The sequence below is a fragment of the Engraulis encrasicolus genome, unplaced genomic scaffold (assembly GCF_034702125.1).
Source record: "Engraulis encrasicolus isolate BLACKSEA-1 unplaced genomic scaffold, IST_EnEncr_1.0 scaffold_27_np1212, whole genome shotgun sequence".
In the NCBI taxonomy this organism is placed as follows: domain Eukaryota; kingdom Metazoa; phylum Chordata; class Actinopteri; order Clupeiformes; family Engraulidae; genus Engraulis; species Engraulis encrasicolus.
This window is the reverse complement of record NW_026945566.1, coordinates 2,296,632-2,315,076: the sequence shown is the minus strand read 5'-3', so window position 1 is coordinate 2,315,076 and position 18,445 is coordinate 2,296,632. Positions and strand designations below refer to the sequence as shown.

Genomic DNA, 18,445 nt, shown 5'->3' with positions numbered 1-18,445 from the left:
TACTTACTTCCCGTGATGCCCTATTCATATTTATTGAGGAAAAAACGCTTTTAATAAAGACTGTATGAGTGTGTATATATATATATATATATATATATATATATATATATATATATATATATATATATATATATATATATATATATATATATATATATATATATATATATATATTCCATGCTATATATAATATAAAAGCCATAATATGTTGCTGCAATATACTTATATTAGAGAATAACAAGTGGGGGATTTCTGCCTTTCTGGCAACCTTGAAAGATAATGGACTCGTTCGTGATGAAGCCGTGATGCTTTTGCTAGGCAGAGCGCATGCACACTCTGCCAGTTTGATGCATTCTGGTAAGCAAAGTGCGCACACGTTGAAAAAAAAAGTTATTTATTGGAAAGCAATGACCATATAGACTCACAACACAAATTAGGCTGTACATGTTGTTGGTTCACAAGCTATTGAATTTGGGCACCTTATGCAGATATAAACTACAGAAGGTGCAGGCATTTTTAACCCATTGATGCCTAAAGCACCTGCAAAAAAACGCCTGCTGAATGCCTAAGCCCTTGTTGGGAAAGTTGCCCTCAGGCTTAAAATCCTAAATAGGCTATCTTAGCCTCTGCATACAAACGCATAAACCCCAAGACCCTTGTGCATTATGTGTTCATTTAGCTGTAACATACACATGTTTATTTAAAAAAGCTAAAATCTCAAGAGCCTGAATGAACCGTACTGTATGTGTCTCCAGCACCAAAGGTCAAACAACATAAGTCATCAGGCTAAAATGGGTTAAAAGCAGTAGCAATAAATCTCTGTGTGACGTGATGTAGGCCTACCATGACTGTATCCTGCTGTGCATGCTGTTATGAGGCTTATAATAATAGCCCAGAATAATAATAGCCTATAGCCTAGAAAAGGCTCGAAACGCAAATCACAATGTCAACCTTTGTCTGACACATAGCCTAACATGACTGTAGGTTAGGATATCTTTATTACTTGTAGTCTCCACCAAGAAGAAATATGTGTAGGAGACGGGGAGGTTGCAGCACCATAAAACACATAAGAAGACAATACCAACAAACAAAAACAGACAAAAAAAAAAGTAATGTACAGGCTCAGAGACACTGGATGTCCTAACCCACTGCCCCTGTCCCATCAAGTCCTACCATCAACCTGTGCAGTGACTGTGCTGTTCCACCATTACGTACTTCCCATTACTGTTGTAGTTGGCTGTGCATAGCTCTGTTCCATTACTGTTGTAGTTGGCTGTGCATAGCTCTGTTCCATTACTGTTGTAGTTGGCTGTGCATAGCGCTGTTCCTTTACTGTTGTAGTTGGCTGTGCATAGCCTGTTCCTTTACTGCAGTGGTTCCCAAACTATTCCCCCTGCGCACCCCCTTGTAGATTTCAATGTGGTTCGCGCACCCCCTAAGCGAATATTTTGGTGTGCTGAAGTATGATTCACTGCACATTATGCACAGTTGTTTTGGGGAATCCTATTTTCCAACAGTCTAGGAGTTAAACTAAACTTCAGATGGACCATTCCAGCATACAATTCACCATACAATTAAAAACTACTTCATGTCAATGCTGGATAAAAACCTCACATATCCACCATTGCTTTATTTAGCTCCCGCACCCCCTTATCGCACCCCAGTTTGGGAAACCCTGCTTTACTGTATACATTTCCATTGCCGCCACGTTTGTATACCCCGCCCCACACACACACAGGCGCATCTTGTCACCAGGCTAAGCAGGCAGTCGCTTGGGGCCCACAAGCCTACAGATGGTGAATAACAACTAAGACTTTAAACTGCAGCATTGGTGATTTGTTGCAAATGTTCAGTCCTTTGAATTTTCGCATACCCTAGAATCGCCGCCCCACACACATACACATACTCTTGGAATGATTGACATGTGTAACCTTTACCATCCCGCCCCCAATGGTATAGACCAGGGATGTCAAACTCAGGCCCAGGGGACAAATCTCGCCCGCGGACTCATTTCATTCGGTCCGCGAGATCATTTCAAATGTGTAGCCCAGTGGTGCTCAAACTGTGGTACACGTACCACTGGTGGTACTTGAGACATATCTGGTGGTACTTGGAATGCCATTATGAACCTCTCCTGTATTGGCCGGCAAAAATACATTTGGAAGGCCTTTACTGCGATATTCTAATGTTGGTTGTCAAGGTGGTATTCAGAGTGCTCAATATTTTCTCAGGGGGTACTTCACACAAAATGTTTGAGAACCACTGGTGTAGCCTATTACAAGTACAAGCAAGACTTGAACATGTCATTTGATGTGTCACAGCTATGAGTGCGACCGACAACGCTAATGAAACTCACAGTAGTATGCGCACACCATATGTACAGGCACATTTGAACTACCATAAATGATGGGAACGAGTGTGTGTGACATTTGATTTTGAGATTTTAGTCCATTTGAAAAAATAAAATGTTGAGTTTGGCCCGTGACTTTGTTCCAGATTTTGATTTTGGCCCTCAGTCAATTTACGTTTGACACCCCTAATATAGTAGACGATGTACGGCTGCCAGTGACATTATTTTAATAGTCGACTAATGAAAATTCTTGAATTACATGAAACGATTAGTAGACAATGAAAATTCTTGTCTACAAATTTTTACAGTCGATTAGTCACGTTTAGTCGACTAATGGTTGCAGCCCCAAGACGATGTAACTATACCTCTTCTGCAAATGAACATTTTGAACAATATTTCAATAAGCACACAAGTTATTCCCAAATTCTGCATGGAGTAAGTTTAATAAAACATCTGTTGATCTTACAAAAGAAAAGTATAACTTAAATGACACTTAAATGACATATGATTTTTATGAAATTAACTTGCACATTAAAAATGTGTTTACCATGGTCTCATCAGAGACAGGCTATGGAACCATGTCCTGTGGTCTGATGACACCAAGAAGAGCACATTTGTTTTTTAGATGCATCAAGCATGTGTGGTGCTATACAAGTAAGTACATAGAAGTGTACTGTATTCATCCTGTTAATGCAACTCTATAATTTGCAGAGTAGCATTGAGTTATTTGTAACGGTTAATTATTATAGTTTAAAAAGATATGTCATTTACCATTCATTTACCATTCCACCATTCCATCGCCTCGTGTGTCATTCCATTTGTCTTTACTTATTAATACTGTCCAGAATCAACCATCTCATTCCCTCATTGGTTTGAGAAATATGTCATATTAATAAAGACATTTTAATTTGGAGTGCCTGAGTCAGAGAATTCATTCTCATTTTTTGATCCTATAAAGAAATTTCACTTTGACGCAATGATTAGTGACCTTTTAACAAAAATATACCCTAATAATGAAGCTTACATCTCTTGTTCACTCAGAGGAATTAAAATACAGCCATTCATGTTTGAACATTACCCACAAAAGTGAGTACACCCTAGATTAAAATCTGGTAGAGAAGGGGCCGTGTTGGCTCGAATCGTCTCAAATGAAAAGGGATTAAAAGGGATTAAAAGGGAGGTCATCAGTATGTGTTTCAACCTTTCTTTACATTGAACTTTTGCATTTTGAGTCTGTACCTGGATTAAATAGATTGGTGTGAGATTTGAATGCAATCCTATGGATAGTATCATGATCTGCTTCAGTAGTCACAGTGCATGTTGACATGCTTGTTTCTTTTAGGTGTAATTCAGATTTTCAATGTTTACAGCATTCATGCATCCCCAAACCATGTCAGTCCCACTGCCATGCTTGACTATCAAACTTTTTTTTTAAACTCACTTGTGTACCACTTCATATGCTTGACACCATCTAAGGCAAATTTGTTTATCTTGGTCTCTTCAGACCACACCATGAATGCTGTCAACATTGGAAATCTGAATTATACCTAAAAGAAACATGTATGTCAACATGCACTATGAGTGACTACTGAAGCAGATCAGACTGATGTTGAATTTGAAACTGTAACCATAGCCTAGGCCTACCCCTTTGCATTTTTAGGTTAAAAACATTCAAAAAAGGAAATGTTGAAATAGAAGGAAATGTTAAACTTAATAATTGTATAATTCTGTATAGCCTACTTTGTCAAAAACCTGACATTAAGACTGTATCAAGGTACGCCTCAGGATGGTGTGAGATAAGATAGGCCAACTGCCAACTCTCCCTTCTGCTGTGCTTCCCACTGACTTATATACTTACGTATATAAGTTAGTGGTGCTTCCCCCAAACATCAGTGGAGAGATTTGATATGTGTACGACGACTATGTATATGTGGGTACACATAGTGAATACCAATTTACATGTGCATGCATTTTAAATTCTGCGATCTGTGTTTCAGCCAGTTGCACACTTTCCATCACGTTCAATTTCAACTATATAATGGCAAGTAATGACCAACAGGGGGAGTCTCAGCGTCAGAGCTGAGAGACAGGTTTCTCTGTGTGTGTGTGTGTGTGTGTGTGTGTGTGTGTGTGTGTGTGTGTGTGTGTGTGTGTGTGTGTGTGTGTGTGTGTGTGTGTGTGTGTGTGTGTGTGTGTGTGTGTGTGTGTGTGTGTACAACACACTGCACATGAAAAAAGGCCACAAGACTGATTGTGAAGCTCTGAGACAGACATGACACTCAAATTCAAGACATGATCAAGGCAGACTTTTTAAAAATCATTGCAAGCAGAAGCATCAACAGTAGAAACCAGGGCCGGCTCAAGCCTTTATGGAGGCCATTTGCTAAATTTCATCCAGGGCCTCCATACCACCAGTCAGCATCAGATGCTTCATAAGCTTCATTTACTTGAACGAGTGACGGGGAGGAGCAAAGAACAGGTAGGCTGTCTGTAGATGGTCTGGCCATTACGCAGGGCACTCCTTAGAGCAAAATTTCTCAAACAGACAGGCATTTATCACAAATGAATATTTTAGTTTTGCTTCAAATCTATTACTATTTGTTATATCCTGCATTTATTGTAGGATTTTTACAGGGGCCCCTGGTGGCATGGGGGCCCTAAGCCATCGCTTAGTTCGCTTATGCCTCGGGCCGGCCCTGGAAGAAACACAGTGGTACATTTCAACACAGGAAGTTTTTGTCTACAATAACATAGTCTGGTTTGTTCTGTATGAAACAGGACATGAAAGTGTTGCAAATCACCTATCATATTTTATATGATGTCATGTGCCTAATGTTGTCACTGAAAGTGTTTTACTCTATTGGCCTCATTTTGTTTGCCAAAATTAGAGCAAGTTTTAGATGATTTGAAAGGCTCGGGTTAAAAAGTAGCCTGTATGTGTTGTGAAAGACAATACAACTGGCATACTTAGATCATCAGAAGGGAACTAAGTGATATAGGCCTACAATTTAGTAAGGTTTAATATTCATTTGCTTTTTGTCTCATTGGATAGCAACAGGCACTGTAATACATCCCTATAGTGTGATATGCTAAGTGTATCTGCAATGTCACCTAAACCTGAAGGAAATAATGTTTTGGCCAAAAAGTACAACATAACCTGTTTCTTCATGCTAAATATTGTGGTTTTCTGTCGCAGATGTCGATAATGAGACTTCCTGTCAGGCAGGAAACTCTCCTGACTCAGCGGCCAATCTCTGTAATCAATTTCACACGAAGGTGGTTGTGAATAAGCTTTCTCCTGCTGGTGCTGGTTGTTTTAGTCATGATGTACACCTATCGTACAATATCCTGTGACATAGCATTCAATGACTTCTTGACTGTCTGTTTGTTCGTTTGTTTGTTTCTTTCTTTCTTCATTTATTTATTTATTTATTTATTTAGTTGGTGTTGTCTTGGTGTATATATTGCCTTCAGGTATAAGGCCAAGAAAAGACAGTTAAGGCTCTACAGGTTGTGTTATGGGGTGTTTTGTTATATGAAGGCCTTGGCAATGAGACAAATTATTCTCAATCTAAAGCTCTCTTCATAGCCTAAGCCCTAATGCCTAATGTGTTCAGATTGTACTAAACAGTCCATCAGTAGTTAATTGACAATAGGCCTGAGACTATGAAGGACTTGTGACTGACTGTGTATGCTCTCAGCACAATTATGCTGAAAGATACATGTGATATACTGGCAAGTCCAAAAATAATTTTAAAAACTGTCTCCAAAAACTTCACACACACACACACACACACACACATATCATTAGAATAGCTTTAACAGAACCAATTCGGCCTAGTTGCACTGTTTCTGAACGTTGTTGCTTCCTTCATTGTCAATAATACAGTAAAAACATAACACTTCCCCAATTTTAGTACAGCGATGTGGGACACATTTTTGTGTTGTGGTTTGTAATGGCGACAGAGAAGGCTAAACAGGAAGGGCCCAATAGCTCCAACTCAGACTTGTGCTAGAGGATCAGGAAGTCACCCATCATTTGTAGGGTCTCACTCAAGCAAGTATGAGTCTTGTTTTAAGGCTGGGAGTACTGCTTCTTATCACAGGTAAGACAATATTATTAAAATGAAGTGAATTCAGTGAGATTAACATATAAAGTAGTATGGTTTAAACAGCAAACACTTGTGCTTTACATACTTCGGCTTTGAAAAATACTGGGGTGTGTTTCTCGAAAGCGTAGTTGTTAGCCATTTAGCAACTTGGGTAGTTGTCAATGGAACATTGCAATGCAAACAGCAAGTAAGTTTATGCTTGCTTTGTTGCTTTGTTGCTTCTCTTGTGCAGGGCTGTAAAAATAGAAAATGCATCTCCTCCTAGGCCTTTCGAGATAGAGACACCGTTCAAACACTAAAACGACCGGCTCAGCTTGGAGATCATTTGTTCTGATATAGCGTGTCCGTGTTTCTTGTCGTTTTTCCGTTTTGGGCGATTTTGTGCAAATTTGGGTCCCCATTGAAAACAATGGTAGAACCTTCAGGAGAGAGTGTTCCGTCACTCTACAGATCAGAGTGTAGGAGGCTTTTTCGTTCATAAAACATCAACACTTTCACCTACTAACCCCAACTCCGATGAAGTTGGGACGTTTGGTAAACAGTGAATAAAGACAAAATGCTATCATTTTGAAAACATTCAATCTATTCATTAGATGGAGAATAGTGAAAAGACAACATATTAAGTGTTAAAACCGAGAAAAAATATTGTTTTGGGGGACATATGTACTCATTTCTAATTTGATAAATCCAACACATCTCAAAAGAGTTGGGACGGGGACAATAAATGGCAGCAAATGTCGAGGAAGACTAAAAACAAAACAAAAGACAACACTTAACAGTTAAATACATTAACTGATGAGATGATTTTATATAAAAAACAGTGTTAATTCCTATCTTGGACATGATTTCACCAGCTTAAATGGTGGGTGTATTCCTTGTCATGTTTTGCAATGTTTTCCTTTCTGTAGTGCTTACAGTGTGACAGGTCTTGACCAAAAACCCACAATTTTATCACCTGCTGGTCCTTATGATGGAGCCAAACTGTTAAAACATAGTAGAGAATGCAATTTGACCTTACTATGTGGCAGTAATCGAAGATCTCCCTTCAAAATATATTGCATGAGTGGCTTTTCATGCTGTTTAAAACCCATGTATACCATTCAGCACTGTATTTAACTCTACAGATGAGTGAGAACATCTTAACCAATGCACTACTGCACCCGCATGCCATCATGGAGGCTGACTTTTGAAGCTAGCACTAACACAAGTTGGATGGTCCATTTTCACTGTAGCACAGGATGTGCCATGCTCTATTATTGTCAAAAAGAATGGACTTCTACAACTTCTGCTGACTTCTGTAAGCAAAGGACAGTTTCCCATGTCTTCTGGGTCTATTTCAAGTGAGCTCAGGTGCTTAGGAGAATGTTACACCCCTGTATCATTTGCACGCATTAAGCATTCTTAATATGGTCAATTTTCAATAGCCCTAGCACTCCAGGAATTAGAGTGAGACTACAGCCAATATATATTTCATGATGTCATGAACCTATACAATGATTTTATTAACAAAAATATGTCTTATATACACTCAATCGTGGTAAATCAAAGGGAATTCAAAAATGTATGTAATAACTATGGTAATTATTCCCTTTGCATCTTTAATTCTGAGTGACTCAGCCTCTCTGTGATGATCTTATACCTGGACACGTATATTGTCCGTCAGTACAATTCATTTTGAAATGTTCTTCTTTGTTGTTTTATCTTATTTGGATGTTTACTAAATTTCACTGATCCCCGTCCCAACTCTTTTGAGACGTGTTGGATTTATCAAATTAGAAATGAGTACATATGTCCCCCAAAACAATATTTTTTCTCGGTTTTAACACTTAATATGTTGTCTTTTCACTATTCTCCCTCTAATGAATAGATTGAATGTTTTGAAAATGATAGCATTTTATTCACTGTTTACCAAACGTCCCAACTTCATCGGAGTTGGGGTTTGTAGAAGTTTAGTTGACGCGTTGTTAGCGAGCTCTATGAGATGACTCCAAACAGTGAAAGTATCATGTCCCAACTCCCATTACTTTTTAAATGTCAGGTGTGTAAAAACTGTTGGGCTGGCCCAATGGCTTTTCCTATTGAATCTTTAAGTGCCTTTCTGAAGAGGTCAGCACATCTTCCACAAGAGGTCCACTTGTGACTGAACCGTTTAACCTATAAACTTAATTTAAGGACTGTTAGAAAGATCACACGTATGACTCCAATCTGTGAGCAGGACATGTGCCAATTCTTTTTCGTTTTTTAACAACAGCAATCTAAAAACTAGAAACTGGTTTGATTCTGCCCTCTGCCTTAGAGCACCATACTAACTGCTATACAGACAATCACAACAGGTGCTGCCAATACAGGGTTCCATCTCAACTGTCACTTTCTCTCAACATTCTATTCTTAACGATCAGCTGCACTACCATTCTAGAAGTCTATTGTTCAGCTGTTCAATGCAATGTGATATTGTCCAGCTGCTTGGCTCAATGGTAAAGGTGCTGAATTAGTGATATGGAGGTTGTGAGTTCGGATCCCATTTGAACACATGTTGATTTTCAAAATTACATCATATGCAGTGTTTCTTAGCCAACTTCAAATAGCATATGTCATTTAGTATCAATGGCAAAGGTGCTGAATTAGAGATATGGAGGTTGTGAGTTCGAATCCCACTCGGACCCATGTTGATTTTCAAAATTATATCATATGCAGTGTTCCTTAGCCAACTTAAAATAGCATCTATGTCATTTAGTATATCCCCAAAACGCGGAGCTACAACACTTTCAAGATGGCTCAATCCAAGATGGCTGAATTGTTTGGCCCATAACTTCTGACAGGGTGGATGGATTTTAACAACATTTCTTTTAGCTTTGTTTTCTCAATAGTAGTTTGTTTTCAATTTAGGGACAGAGAAATCAAAAATAAAACTGCTCATCTCTGCCCCAAAAGACAAGCCCGCTTCCAGCATTTTCTGTGAGAATGCAATATAGTGTGTATTAGGTCTTTGTGTATGTTTTGTACTTTGTATTTGTGTATTTTATGTAAGCTGTCAGACACAGACATTTTCCTCGCTATAAATACAAGTACTCTACTGTACTCTACTATCTTGAACACTTGAACTTAAATCTGTCGGTAGCTTTATTAATATAGCATCTGGAAAAAGGGAAGAATTAACTTCATCAGAATTATTTTGGATGCGGTGGAGGTGGTCATTTTCAAGACTAGCTCAACACCTCCTACCCTGATCTGGACTAACAGTTGAGAGTGCTAAAGGACCACTTCTGCCAATTTCAATATGCTGTTGTATTGCTCACGCTACCCTTCACTTGTCAGTACCCGGTGATGCCACATTTTTCGGCTCAGCCCTTTCTGAGATCTGAGCTATTCTAATGGGGGCAGCTTTTGTTTACATTTAAAAAATTCTTAACATAGGCCTACTCCAAATATTTTCCCAAAAGGTATTGCTGTTTGCTAGTTGTCTGCTGATGTTGCATAACCTTTTAACCTTTTGGATGTTTTTGGGAATAAATCAAGATGATGTAAAAAAAAAAAATGTAAACAAGCACCTGCCCCCATTACAATGACCAGGATCTCGGAAAAGGCTGAAGAAGAAAAAAAAATCTCAGGTAGTGACAAGTCCAGGGTAGTGTGAGCATTACAACTGCATGTTGAAATTGGCTGAAGTTATCCTTTAAGGAACCATTTTTGTAATCGTTGTTGCTCCCTTTTGCCCTAGCCACTACATTGTCTCGTGACATGAGGACCCTGAAAAAAGTGAGTATACATCCACAGGAGACGATCACCATACCTTGCATGTATGATGAAAAGCATCGGGCCAATCGGAAGTACCTCTGCCAAGGATCTTCGTGGCCGTTGTGCCACATTGTGGCCCACACCGGTGACAAAGACAAGAATGTGGCGGTCACTGATCTCCCCGATCAAAACATGTTCACTGTGACTTTGACAAACTTAAAACATGGAGAAACTGACTATTGGTGTGCTGTGGAGATTGGAGGTATCTTTGCCCTGGATGAGAAAGTGGGCTTTCAACTTTTAGTGACAGAAGGTACAGAAAGCTCACAAATACTGTACATTTCATTGCAAAATGGTGTATATCTATCTCGGATTTTGGTAATTTGGCATTTGGCAAAATGCATTTTATATAGGTTTAAACAGTATGTTCTGAAAATATGTGAATGGCAAGAATTCACACATATAGATGACGGGACTTCTGAACAGTCATTTCCAACAATAAAATGCAAAAGTCAAAAATGGTGGATACAACATTTTGAAACGAATCTCTTCATATATTTCATTGTGTTATGGCACCAGGTACCAAACCTGTATATTAGTGCATGCATTACAAATGCATTTACAGTAATTCAAACCCATATGCAGAATGCTCAGTCAGCAGAATGTGTGTCTTTTTAATGCAAGCTCAGTCAGTAATATGTTTTAGAAGGCTATCTCTCCAATGGTAGTTATAATACTGATTCACTGTGCTATCTGACTTTGGTTGGCTGTTTCGCAATTTTTCATCAGATCATCTTTTCATAAAATGTGGTGTGTTGAGGGTGGTGTATTCTAGCCAGACATATTTATCTCATTTAGTCGAGGAACAAACAGACTTGAGGCATTTTGCCTGCTGCAGTTCTGCAGACCTGTAAACAGTTAATTCTGTGCCTCTGTGCCATCCATCCTCCGATCGCTAAATGCTGATTGACTGAAAAGATATGGTAACAGCATGGCTGGACTGGCCTTAAGGCATACAGGGCATTTGCCCGGTGGACTGTTGATGATTTTGGCCTGGTCCTCCCCACAATGTAGTGGTATCTTTCCTCATGCCGCCACAGCTGACCTCTCCGAGTCAGATTGAAATATTCACTTCACTGAATTCATATTCATATTCACTGGCTGTTGTGGTCAAAATATCGTAACAGATGATATGTTGGCACAGGCTAACTTGTCTCCCGCAATGCATGGCGGACTGGTCTTAGCTGAAAATACCCGGCCTTTATTTTTCTCCCCAGTCCAGCCCTGGGTAGCAGTATATCCAGTGAAGCCAAGGGAGGAATTGGGGAAGCCAGGGGAAAGAATTGGGTCCCCATTAAGTTGTATGTATGGGGGTGGGGGGGTTGTATGTATGAGCCCGACCAAAACCATCAGCGACCCTGGTAGTATCTCCCAAGCTGTAGAGTTGTACTGACCATATCCTTCGAGTTATCCTGTGGTAAGGGCTGTATCAGGCCTTTCACACCTAAGGACAACATCATTAACTGTCTGGCTATACATATTTTTTTTTACAGATCCTGCTCTCTCCGTGGATGGAGGTGTGATACAGAGTGTTGTCGTAGGCAATGTGAGTGTCCTGTGTCGTTACAGCCCACAGCATTTGTATAAAGCAAACAAACGCTGGTGCCGTTTTAGAGATGCCTGGTGTGTGTCAGTGGAAGGATCAGACTCTCAGGTCCAGGTCATAGATGATGTGGCATCACTCGCTCTCACCGTGGTGATGAGGGAGGTGAGCGGAGCAGACAGAGGCTGGTACTGGTGTGAGGTGGGCGACCTGCAGACACCCGTCTACCTGGACATCACCGAAGCATCCACATCAACAAAGGGTTATATCAAAATTACCTAATGTTTCTAGAATGAATACTCTTTTATGACACAATGTTTATGTTTTAACTGAACTTTACTTCTCTAATGTCTCCAGTTCCTCTGACAACAACGATCAACAGCATATCAACATTCACCACCTCTGATTCAAACAAGGGAGCAGGACAAAGGACTGGCCCCTTCACGTATGTTAAGCAGTAGTGTAGCATAACTGGTACTTTTGTCACATGTGTATGTTACAAGTCAAAATGTGTTTACATACTGTATTTGATATGTATGTGCACATACAGTACCTAAGTATGCATACATGCTTAACATGTTGATATGTACAAAGCATGAACCTAAGTTTGCATACATGCTTAACATGTTGATATGTACAAAGCATGAACCTAAGTATGCATACATGCTTAACATGTTGATATGTACAAAGCATGAACCTAAGTATGCATACATGAGTGATTCTACGAATCGGCTGCGCTTTTAAGTCCATGGATTTTATTTGCCAATTCTAGTAACTATTAACTGCATCCAATGATGTTTTGGACATTAGCACACATTTATCTTTCATATAATACAGAAAGTGTAGACATGGCATTATTTCTCTCAGCAAGAATGAATATTTAATACTGGTTTTGGGCATTTGCCGTCCCGTTTTCCAAATGTCAGATTCAGTCTTCATATTAGCATGTAAAGAAACTTGTTTTGCCCAAGACGATTGCAAATGTTGATTCACAGTAATCATCACAATATGACAAAACTGTCAGAAAGACCACTGTCCTTTCCATTATACATGAAATTTGCCATTTTGTTTGTGTCCACGAAAATTGTGTTAACCGTGTCACGGTCTGAAACCCCCTCCATAAATCAGTAATGGTTTGGTCTTAGGCCATACGTATAACATCATGTGATGTCATAACCTCTTTGGCAGGATATGGGAAGGCTTTTTGGTAAGTTTTGAGCTCCATCCTTCCATAATTTAATACATTCTTTTTCATGTTCTCATAGCGGGAAAATTGCCTGTCAACTGTGTTATCGACATATTCATAAGAATCTGAATTAGAAATCACATGTAGAAAAACACAGATAAAGCATACAAATACATGAATTTGTTAAGGTGTTGTGGTGGAACTTCTGAGGTCCTCAGTTAGCACAACACCATAAAATTGGCTGAAATGTCAACCGTGTTACCGTCAATGGTGTTACAATTAACTATGACAGTCAGGGTTGCCAGATGAGACTGATGATTTCATATTGACAGACAAACAAAATAATTTGTGTTCTAGGGAGATGGGTTCGTCTGCTCTGTTTTTTCTCCTAAAAAAGTGCCAACTTGTTCCCCTGCACTGTTGACCGCAACACAGTTGAGTAACACGGTTGACTGTTTTGAAAGTGTTTTTCAGCTATTGATCCCTTATGTGTTGGAAGAATCCTATGACAGACATTAGGGATTATCTCTGGAGAAGGAAGTCTTGTGTAAGGAGGGTGACTAAATTTAAATCAGACGTTACTGGGATTTATAATGATAAATGTGTCAGTCTATATCACAGTGAATCATAAAATCCTACTTATGAAGCTCAACAATCACATTTTCTATATCAGTTGCACAGATTAATGACAACATTATTGCTAAGGGACATAAGCACTTTCAAACGTATGTTGTTTCAACTCTGTAGTATTTTTATATATGTTTGAAATGACATAGTATTTGTCCATAACACTTTTGACAAAATAATCAAGCAAATGTTCGCTTTCATTAGAGTATTTATCAAATAATTTAAGATTAAGTTTGGCAATTTGTTTGTTTGGAAACTTAAATATATACACTATGTAAACATCTAGGTCATTTAGTTGAAAAGAAATACTGATAATTGACATTTTGCTTTTGCCAAAAGTGTAGGCGAATCATAGAATCACTCAGATGCTTAACATGTTGATATGTACAAAGCATGAACCTAAGTATATGCATACATGCTTAACATGTTGATGTGTACAAAGCATGTGTGTCATATCTTATGTAGTAACATGTTAAGGAAACTAATTAATTTGACAACACACGAGACAATGACAACAGATCAGGGTTTACAACACTTTCAAGTTGTTTTTAGTGAGAAGCACAAAAAAGGAAAAACAAACGTTACACAGTTCAGCAAAGAGAACAACTCCTCCAAAGGGTCGGATTATGATGGCCTGGGGCCCCTATAATATAGGTTTCCAATTGGTAGACCCCCGGCAGGTGGGGGCCCCTAGGCCTCTGTCACATCCAGCCTGTGCGTTAATCCGACCCTGCTCCTCCAATGTGGTTTTTATCTGAGGTGACCTTGAAAATGTGTCCTCCTACAGATGCCACATACTTCACTGGTGAAAACTCAGCAAAAAGAACAGTGTGTGACCAATAGTGAAAATAAAATATAAAGTCTTTGCTACAGATAAATGCTTGCTCATAATTATACTGCATTTAGGCCTACATTTAGCCATATGGAGCTTCCCAGCTTGCACTTGTGTATATTTTTCCACATATCACATGCCTTACCCTGTTCTTGTTGAAATTGCTCCTTGTAAGTCGCTCCTTTGAACAAAGGCGTCTGCTAAATACCAATGTAATGTAATGTAAATATCTCATATGTACCTGTACGAGATGCAAGGTATTTATATACTGTCCGTTTCCCCCTGTGAGATCTCTCTGTTCTAATGCATTACTGTTCTTCTCATGCCAAAAGGAAAGATACAATAATCGTCATCGCTGTGACCTCTGGGCTGCTTCTCCTGCTGGCGGTGGTGTGCGCGATCGCCTGGTGGCAGTCACGTAAGAGAGGTTAGTGATGTTTGTTTCCTATTAGGCTACATGATGCTGTCGATTTACGTTGAGAAATGGCATTGGCTTGCCTCCTTTCAGAGGCGGACATTCCATTAGGCAAACATAGGCAATTGCCTAGGGCCCCGATCAAATCTGACCTCCATAGGAGCCCCAACTGTCACACCAGTCGTGGTATAACACACAAGACATAGGCTTGATCTTAATTTGTCACTTAGGCCCTATGCAAAGTAATCGAAGATATAAATGATTCAAAACACTAAAATAGCTCCAAAAGACAGAATTTTATGTCTATATAATGGGGCCCCATGTTTATATTTTGCCTAGGGCCCCAAAATGTCTAGATCCGCCCCTACCTCCTTTTTGCAGTCATCATAGACAATATTTGCGGTCTAACCGCTAATAGTGTTCAGGATCACGTTTCCTCTTTGGGTAGCCGGTGACTCATTTCAGTCTGTCCGTCTGGCCTTGTTGTGTCCATCTCAGGGGGAAGTGGCATGGGGTCGCAGCCACAGGACCAAAGACCAGAGGACCAGAGAGCCAGTGTGGTATGCATTGATGAGGCCCACAATCACCTCACACCAAAGCACCCCCCCCCCCCACACACACACACACACACACTGCCCCTGCAAACACACACTCCTCATCCCCCTCATACCGTCTAAAAACACACACACAAACACACATGCACACTCATACACTCCCATAAACACACAAAAAGCTCTCTCTCTCTCTCTCTGTTTCTGTCTCTGCCCCCCCCTCTCTCTCTCTGTCTCTCTCGGACTCTATCTGACTCTCTCCTTATCCCCCTACCCATTATGTACACCACTCAACTCATTCCTCATATTTTCTTACTAATTTGTTGACAGGGTGGTTCTGATGTCGAATACAATACAGTGGTTTTCAAAAGAAGAAGCAAGGAAAGAGATGCTCACCAGGTTTGATTTTGAACCATATCTTCTTTTAAATACAAATTGTTGTGAGAAAATATCTTTGTATGGAACTTGGATGTACATGTAAAATCCATTTCTCAGATTCCTGCTAATGACGTAAATGATGCAATACACACCATCAATAGTGGTGCAATTATAATATCTGTCAATGTGATTTTCTGTTGTTGTGTTGTTGTGTTTGTTTGTTTATTTGTTTGCCATGAATGACATTTATTTGTTTTCACAGCCCCCGTGTGCTCCAGTAAAACCAAGTGAAGTAATTTACAGCTCAGTCGTGAGGTCATGAAATCAGTAAGAGTTCTTGCCTGCACATGCAACACACTATTTGGCTATTTGTTTTTTTTTGCTTAAGCTTTTTTTGCTAAAGCTTGTTTTTTGTGACATAACCGCTTTGCGCAGATGCTGTTATAACCTTACTGTCTCCAAAATTATAATTACCAACTCTTAATCTGTTATTTAAGACTCTCGGTAATGTCATTGCAATGCTGTTACAGTATGACATGGTTGAGTCTTTCATGAGTGAATGGGCCCATGGGCAAAGAGGCTACGCTGTTGTTGTTGTTGGTTTTTTTGTTGTTTTTTCAAAACTCTTCACACAAGTACAACAAACAGACCAATCAGAAAAAAACAAATTACATCACTATCACACATTGCAGCAACAAGCCAAAGGCAGTATAAATGAAAACACACTTTCCCTTTTGGTTTTTCTATTCAAAAGGTAGAGCCCATGTCATTTTGAGGAGGTTATAGAAGTCTTGGAGTGTGTTACTGTAATCATTTTGCAATTTGAGTTTTGTGCAATAGATTGCTTTTGTTGCATTTTTGTTACGTGTCCTTTCGTAGGCTACTATTATATTGGCTAATTTGGTTATAGTTTTGTGCAGCTGTGGTAAGAGTTCCGCAAAATCAGCCAAAGTTACAAAAAATTTGCTTTAGCAAACATAAAAAATTAGTAACTGATAACCAGTGGTTTAAAATAGTGAAATTTCTAAAGCTTCTGTTTTGTTAAGGTTTGGTTAACATATCAGTGTGGTTTCAACAGCTGCCCTCATACTTTGTATGTCTATCACACACTCTGTTCACAGTTTGTCTCTGACGGAAGTGGGGAGATGGTGATGACGGGGAACATCAACACAGCAATCAGAGGGCTGGAGGGAAGTGCTTGTGACTCTCCTCAGTTCTCATCAGTGTTTGTGATCAGAGCTGGACAGGCCCTCTGGCATAGCAGGCATTTACCGGTGGGCCCCACACCCTCATGGGCCCTTATTTTCAGAAATGTAAAGAAAAAAATCCTTTAAAAAAAGAATAATAATAAAAATAAAACAAATTCTGAAGAGGGGCCCACGAGGGTCCGGGGGCCCACCGGTCACTCAGTTCTGTGCCGCTAATTATGAGGGGGCCCCTTTAAGCCCAAAGTGCCTGGGGCGTATCCAGCCCTGTTTGTGATTCTCGTCAGTGGTCAGTGCCAGGGGCAGAGGTGCTACCATCCACTTTATATGTACATGTTTGAAGCCATTTACAGTATATAAAACATTAAAAGAGCTTGATGAAAGTGCTAAATATTTTCATAACAATGTGGTGTATTTACGCTTTTATTATACACACATAAAAAAACAAAAACACACACACACACGCACGCACGCACGCACACACACACACACACACACACACACACACACACACACACACACACACACACACACACACACACACACACACACACACACACACACACACACAGCATGTTTCCTAACTTAATCTTTTCACAACTTCTCTCAGGATATTGGTTTACTTATCAACCATGAGGTCTCATGACCCAGTCTATAAACTCAAAACTATTCATATGAAATTAACTTGGTGTTGTCAAATTGGCGTTACTGTACTAACTTTGAACAGAAAATGAAATCGACTGAAAGGTTGGGATGTCAAGGCCAGGTTAATATGAAACATGCGTACATTCAAATAAAAAAGTTTTCAGGACATAAGGTGTATCTGATGACTGCCGTTATATATTTCTACGTATTTCCATTTATATGACTGTTATTTTCTGGACCATATTTTCTGGAGATGTCAAGGTGGCGTATAGGTGAGCTATGTACAACAGGACAATGTAATGTACTGTGTGGACCTTTTATGTGTGTGTTTAAAGTTTGATCAATAAAAACTTGAATTTCAACAACAACAAAAAAAGTTTTCAGAACTGCCGCCAATCCATCAGTAATGAGTACATTACATTACATTACATTGTATTTGGCAGATGCTTTTTAACCAAATCAACTTGAAATCGAGGACATAATCATAGCCAACATCATTAGCAGATATGAAGTACACAGGAAATATACAGAACAGCAAGTGCAGATGCAAAGGAGGGGGGGGGGTAGTGTTTTTTAAAGTAGGCCTAGAGTACACACACAGACACATCATGTCAAGAGTCTGGCCTGGGACTAGTGCAGTGGTTCCCAACCTATGGGTCGCCAAAGATCCACGGGGGGTCGCGAAGCCCTCTTGAGTTTTAAGGGGTTTCATTTTAATACCATATGTAGCCCATGTTGAATAAATGACAAATGCATAGAAGCAACAAAATTTAAGTGCTACATTAAACATTTATTCTGTTTTGAAC

At 39.5% G+C, this 18,445-nt stretch overlaps 1 protein-coding gene and 1 long non-coding RNA gene across 2 annotated transcripts; both read left to right on the top strand.

Moving 5' to 3' along the window:
• Positions 1–6,399: 6,399 nt before the first annotated feature.
• Positions 6,400–12,104, top strand: LOC134443034 (polymeric immunoglobulin receptor-like). Its single transcript, XM_063192985.1, has 3 exons — positions 6,400–6,456; positions 10,181–10,510; positions 11,751–12,104. The coding sequence occupies exons 1-3, from the start codon at positions 6,414–6,416 to the stop codon at positions 12,080–12,082; spliced, it is 705 nt and encodes a 234-aa protein (XP_063049055.1). The 5' UTR covers positions 6,400–6,413; the 3' UTR covers positions 12,083–12,104.
• Positions 12,105–14,793: 2,689 nt separating this feature from the next.
• Positions 14,794–15,810, top strand: LOC134443041 (uncharacterized). Its single transcript, XR_010033545.1, has 3 exons — positions 14,794–14,872; positions 15,359–15,420; positions 15,742–15,810. It is a non-coding gene; the product is annotated as an uncharacterized LOC134443041 (long non-coding RNA).
• The last annotated feature ends 2,635 nt before the right edge of the window (positions 15,811–18,445 follow it).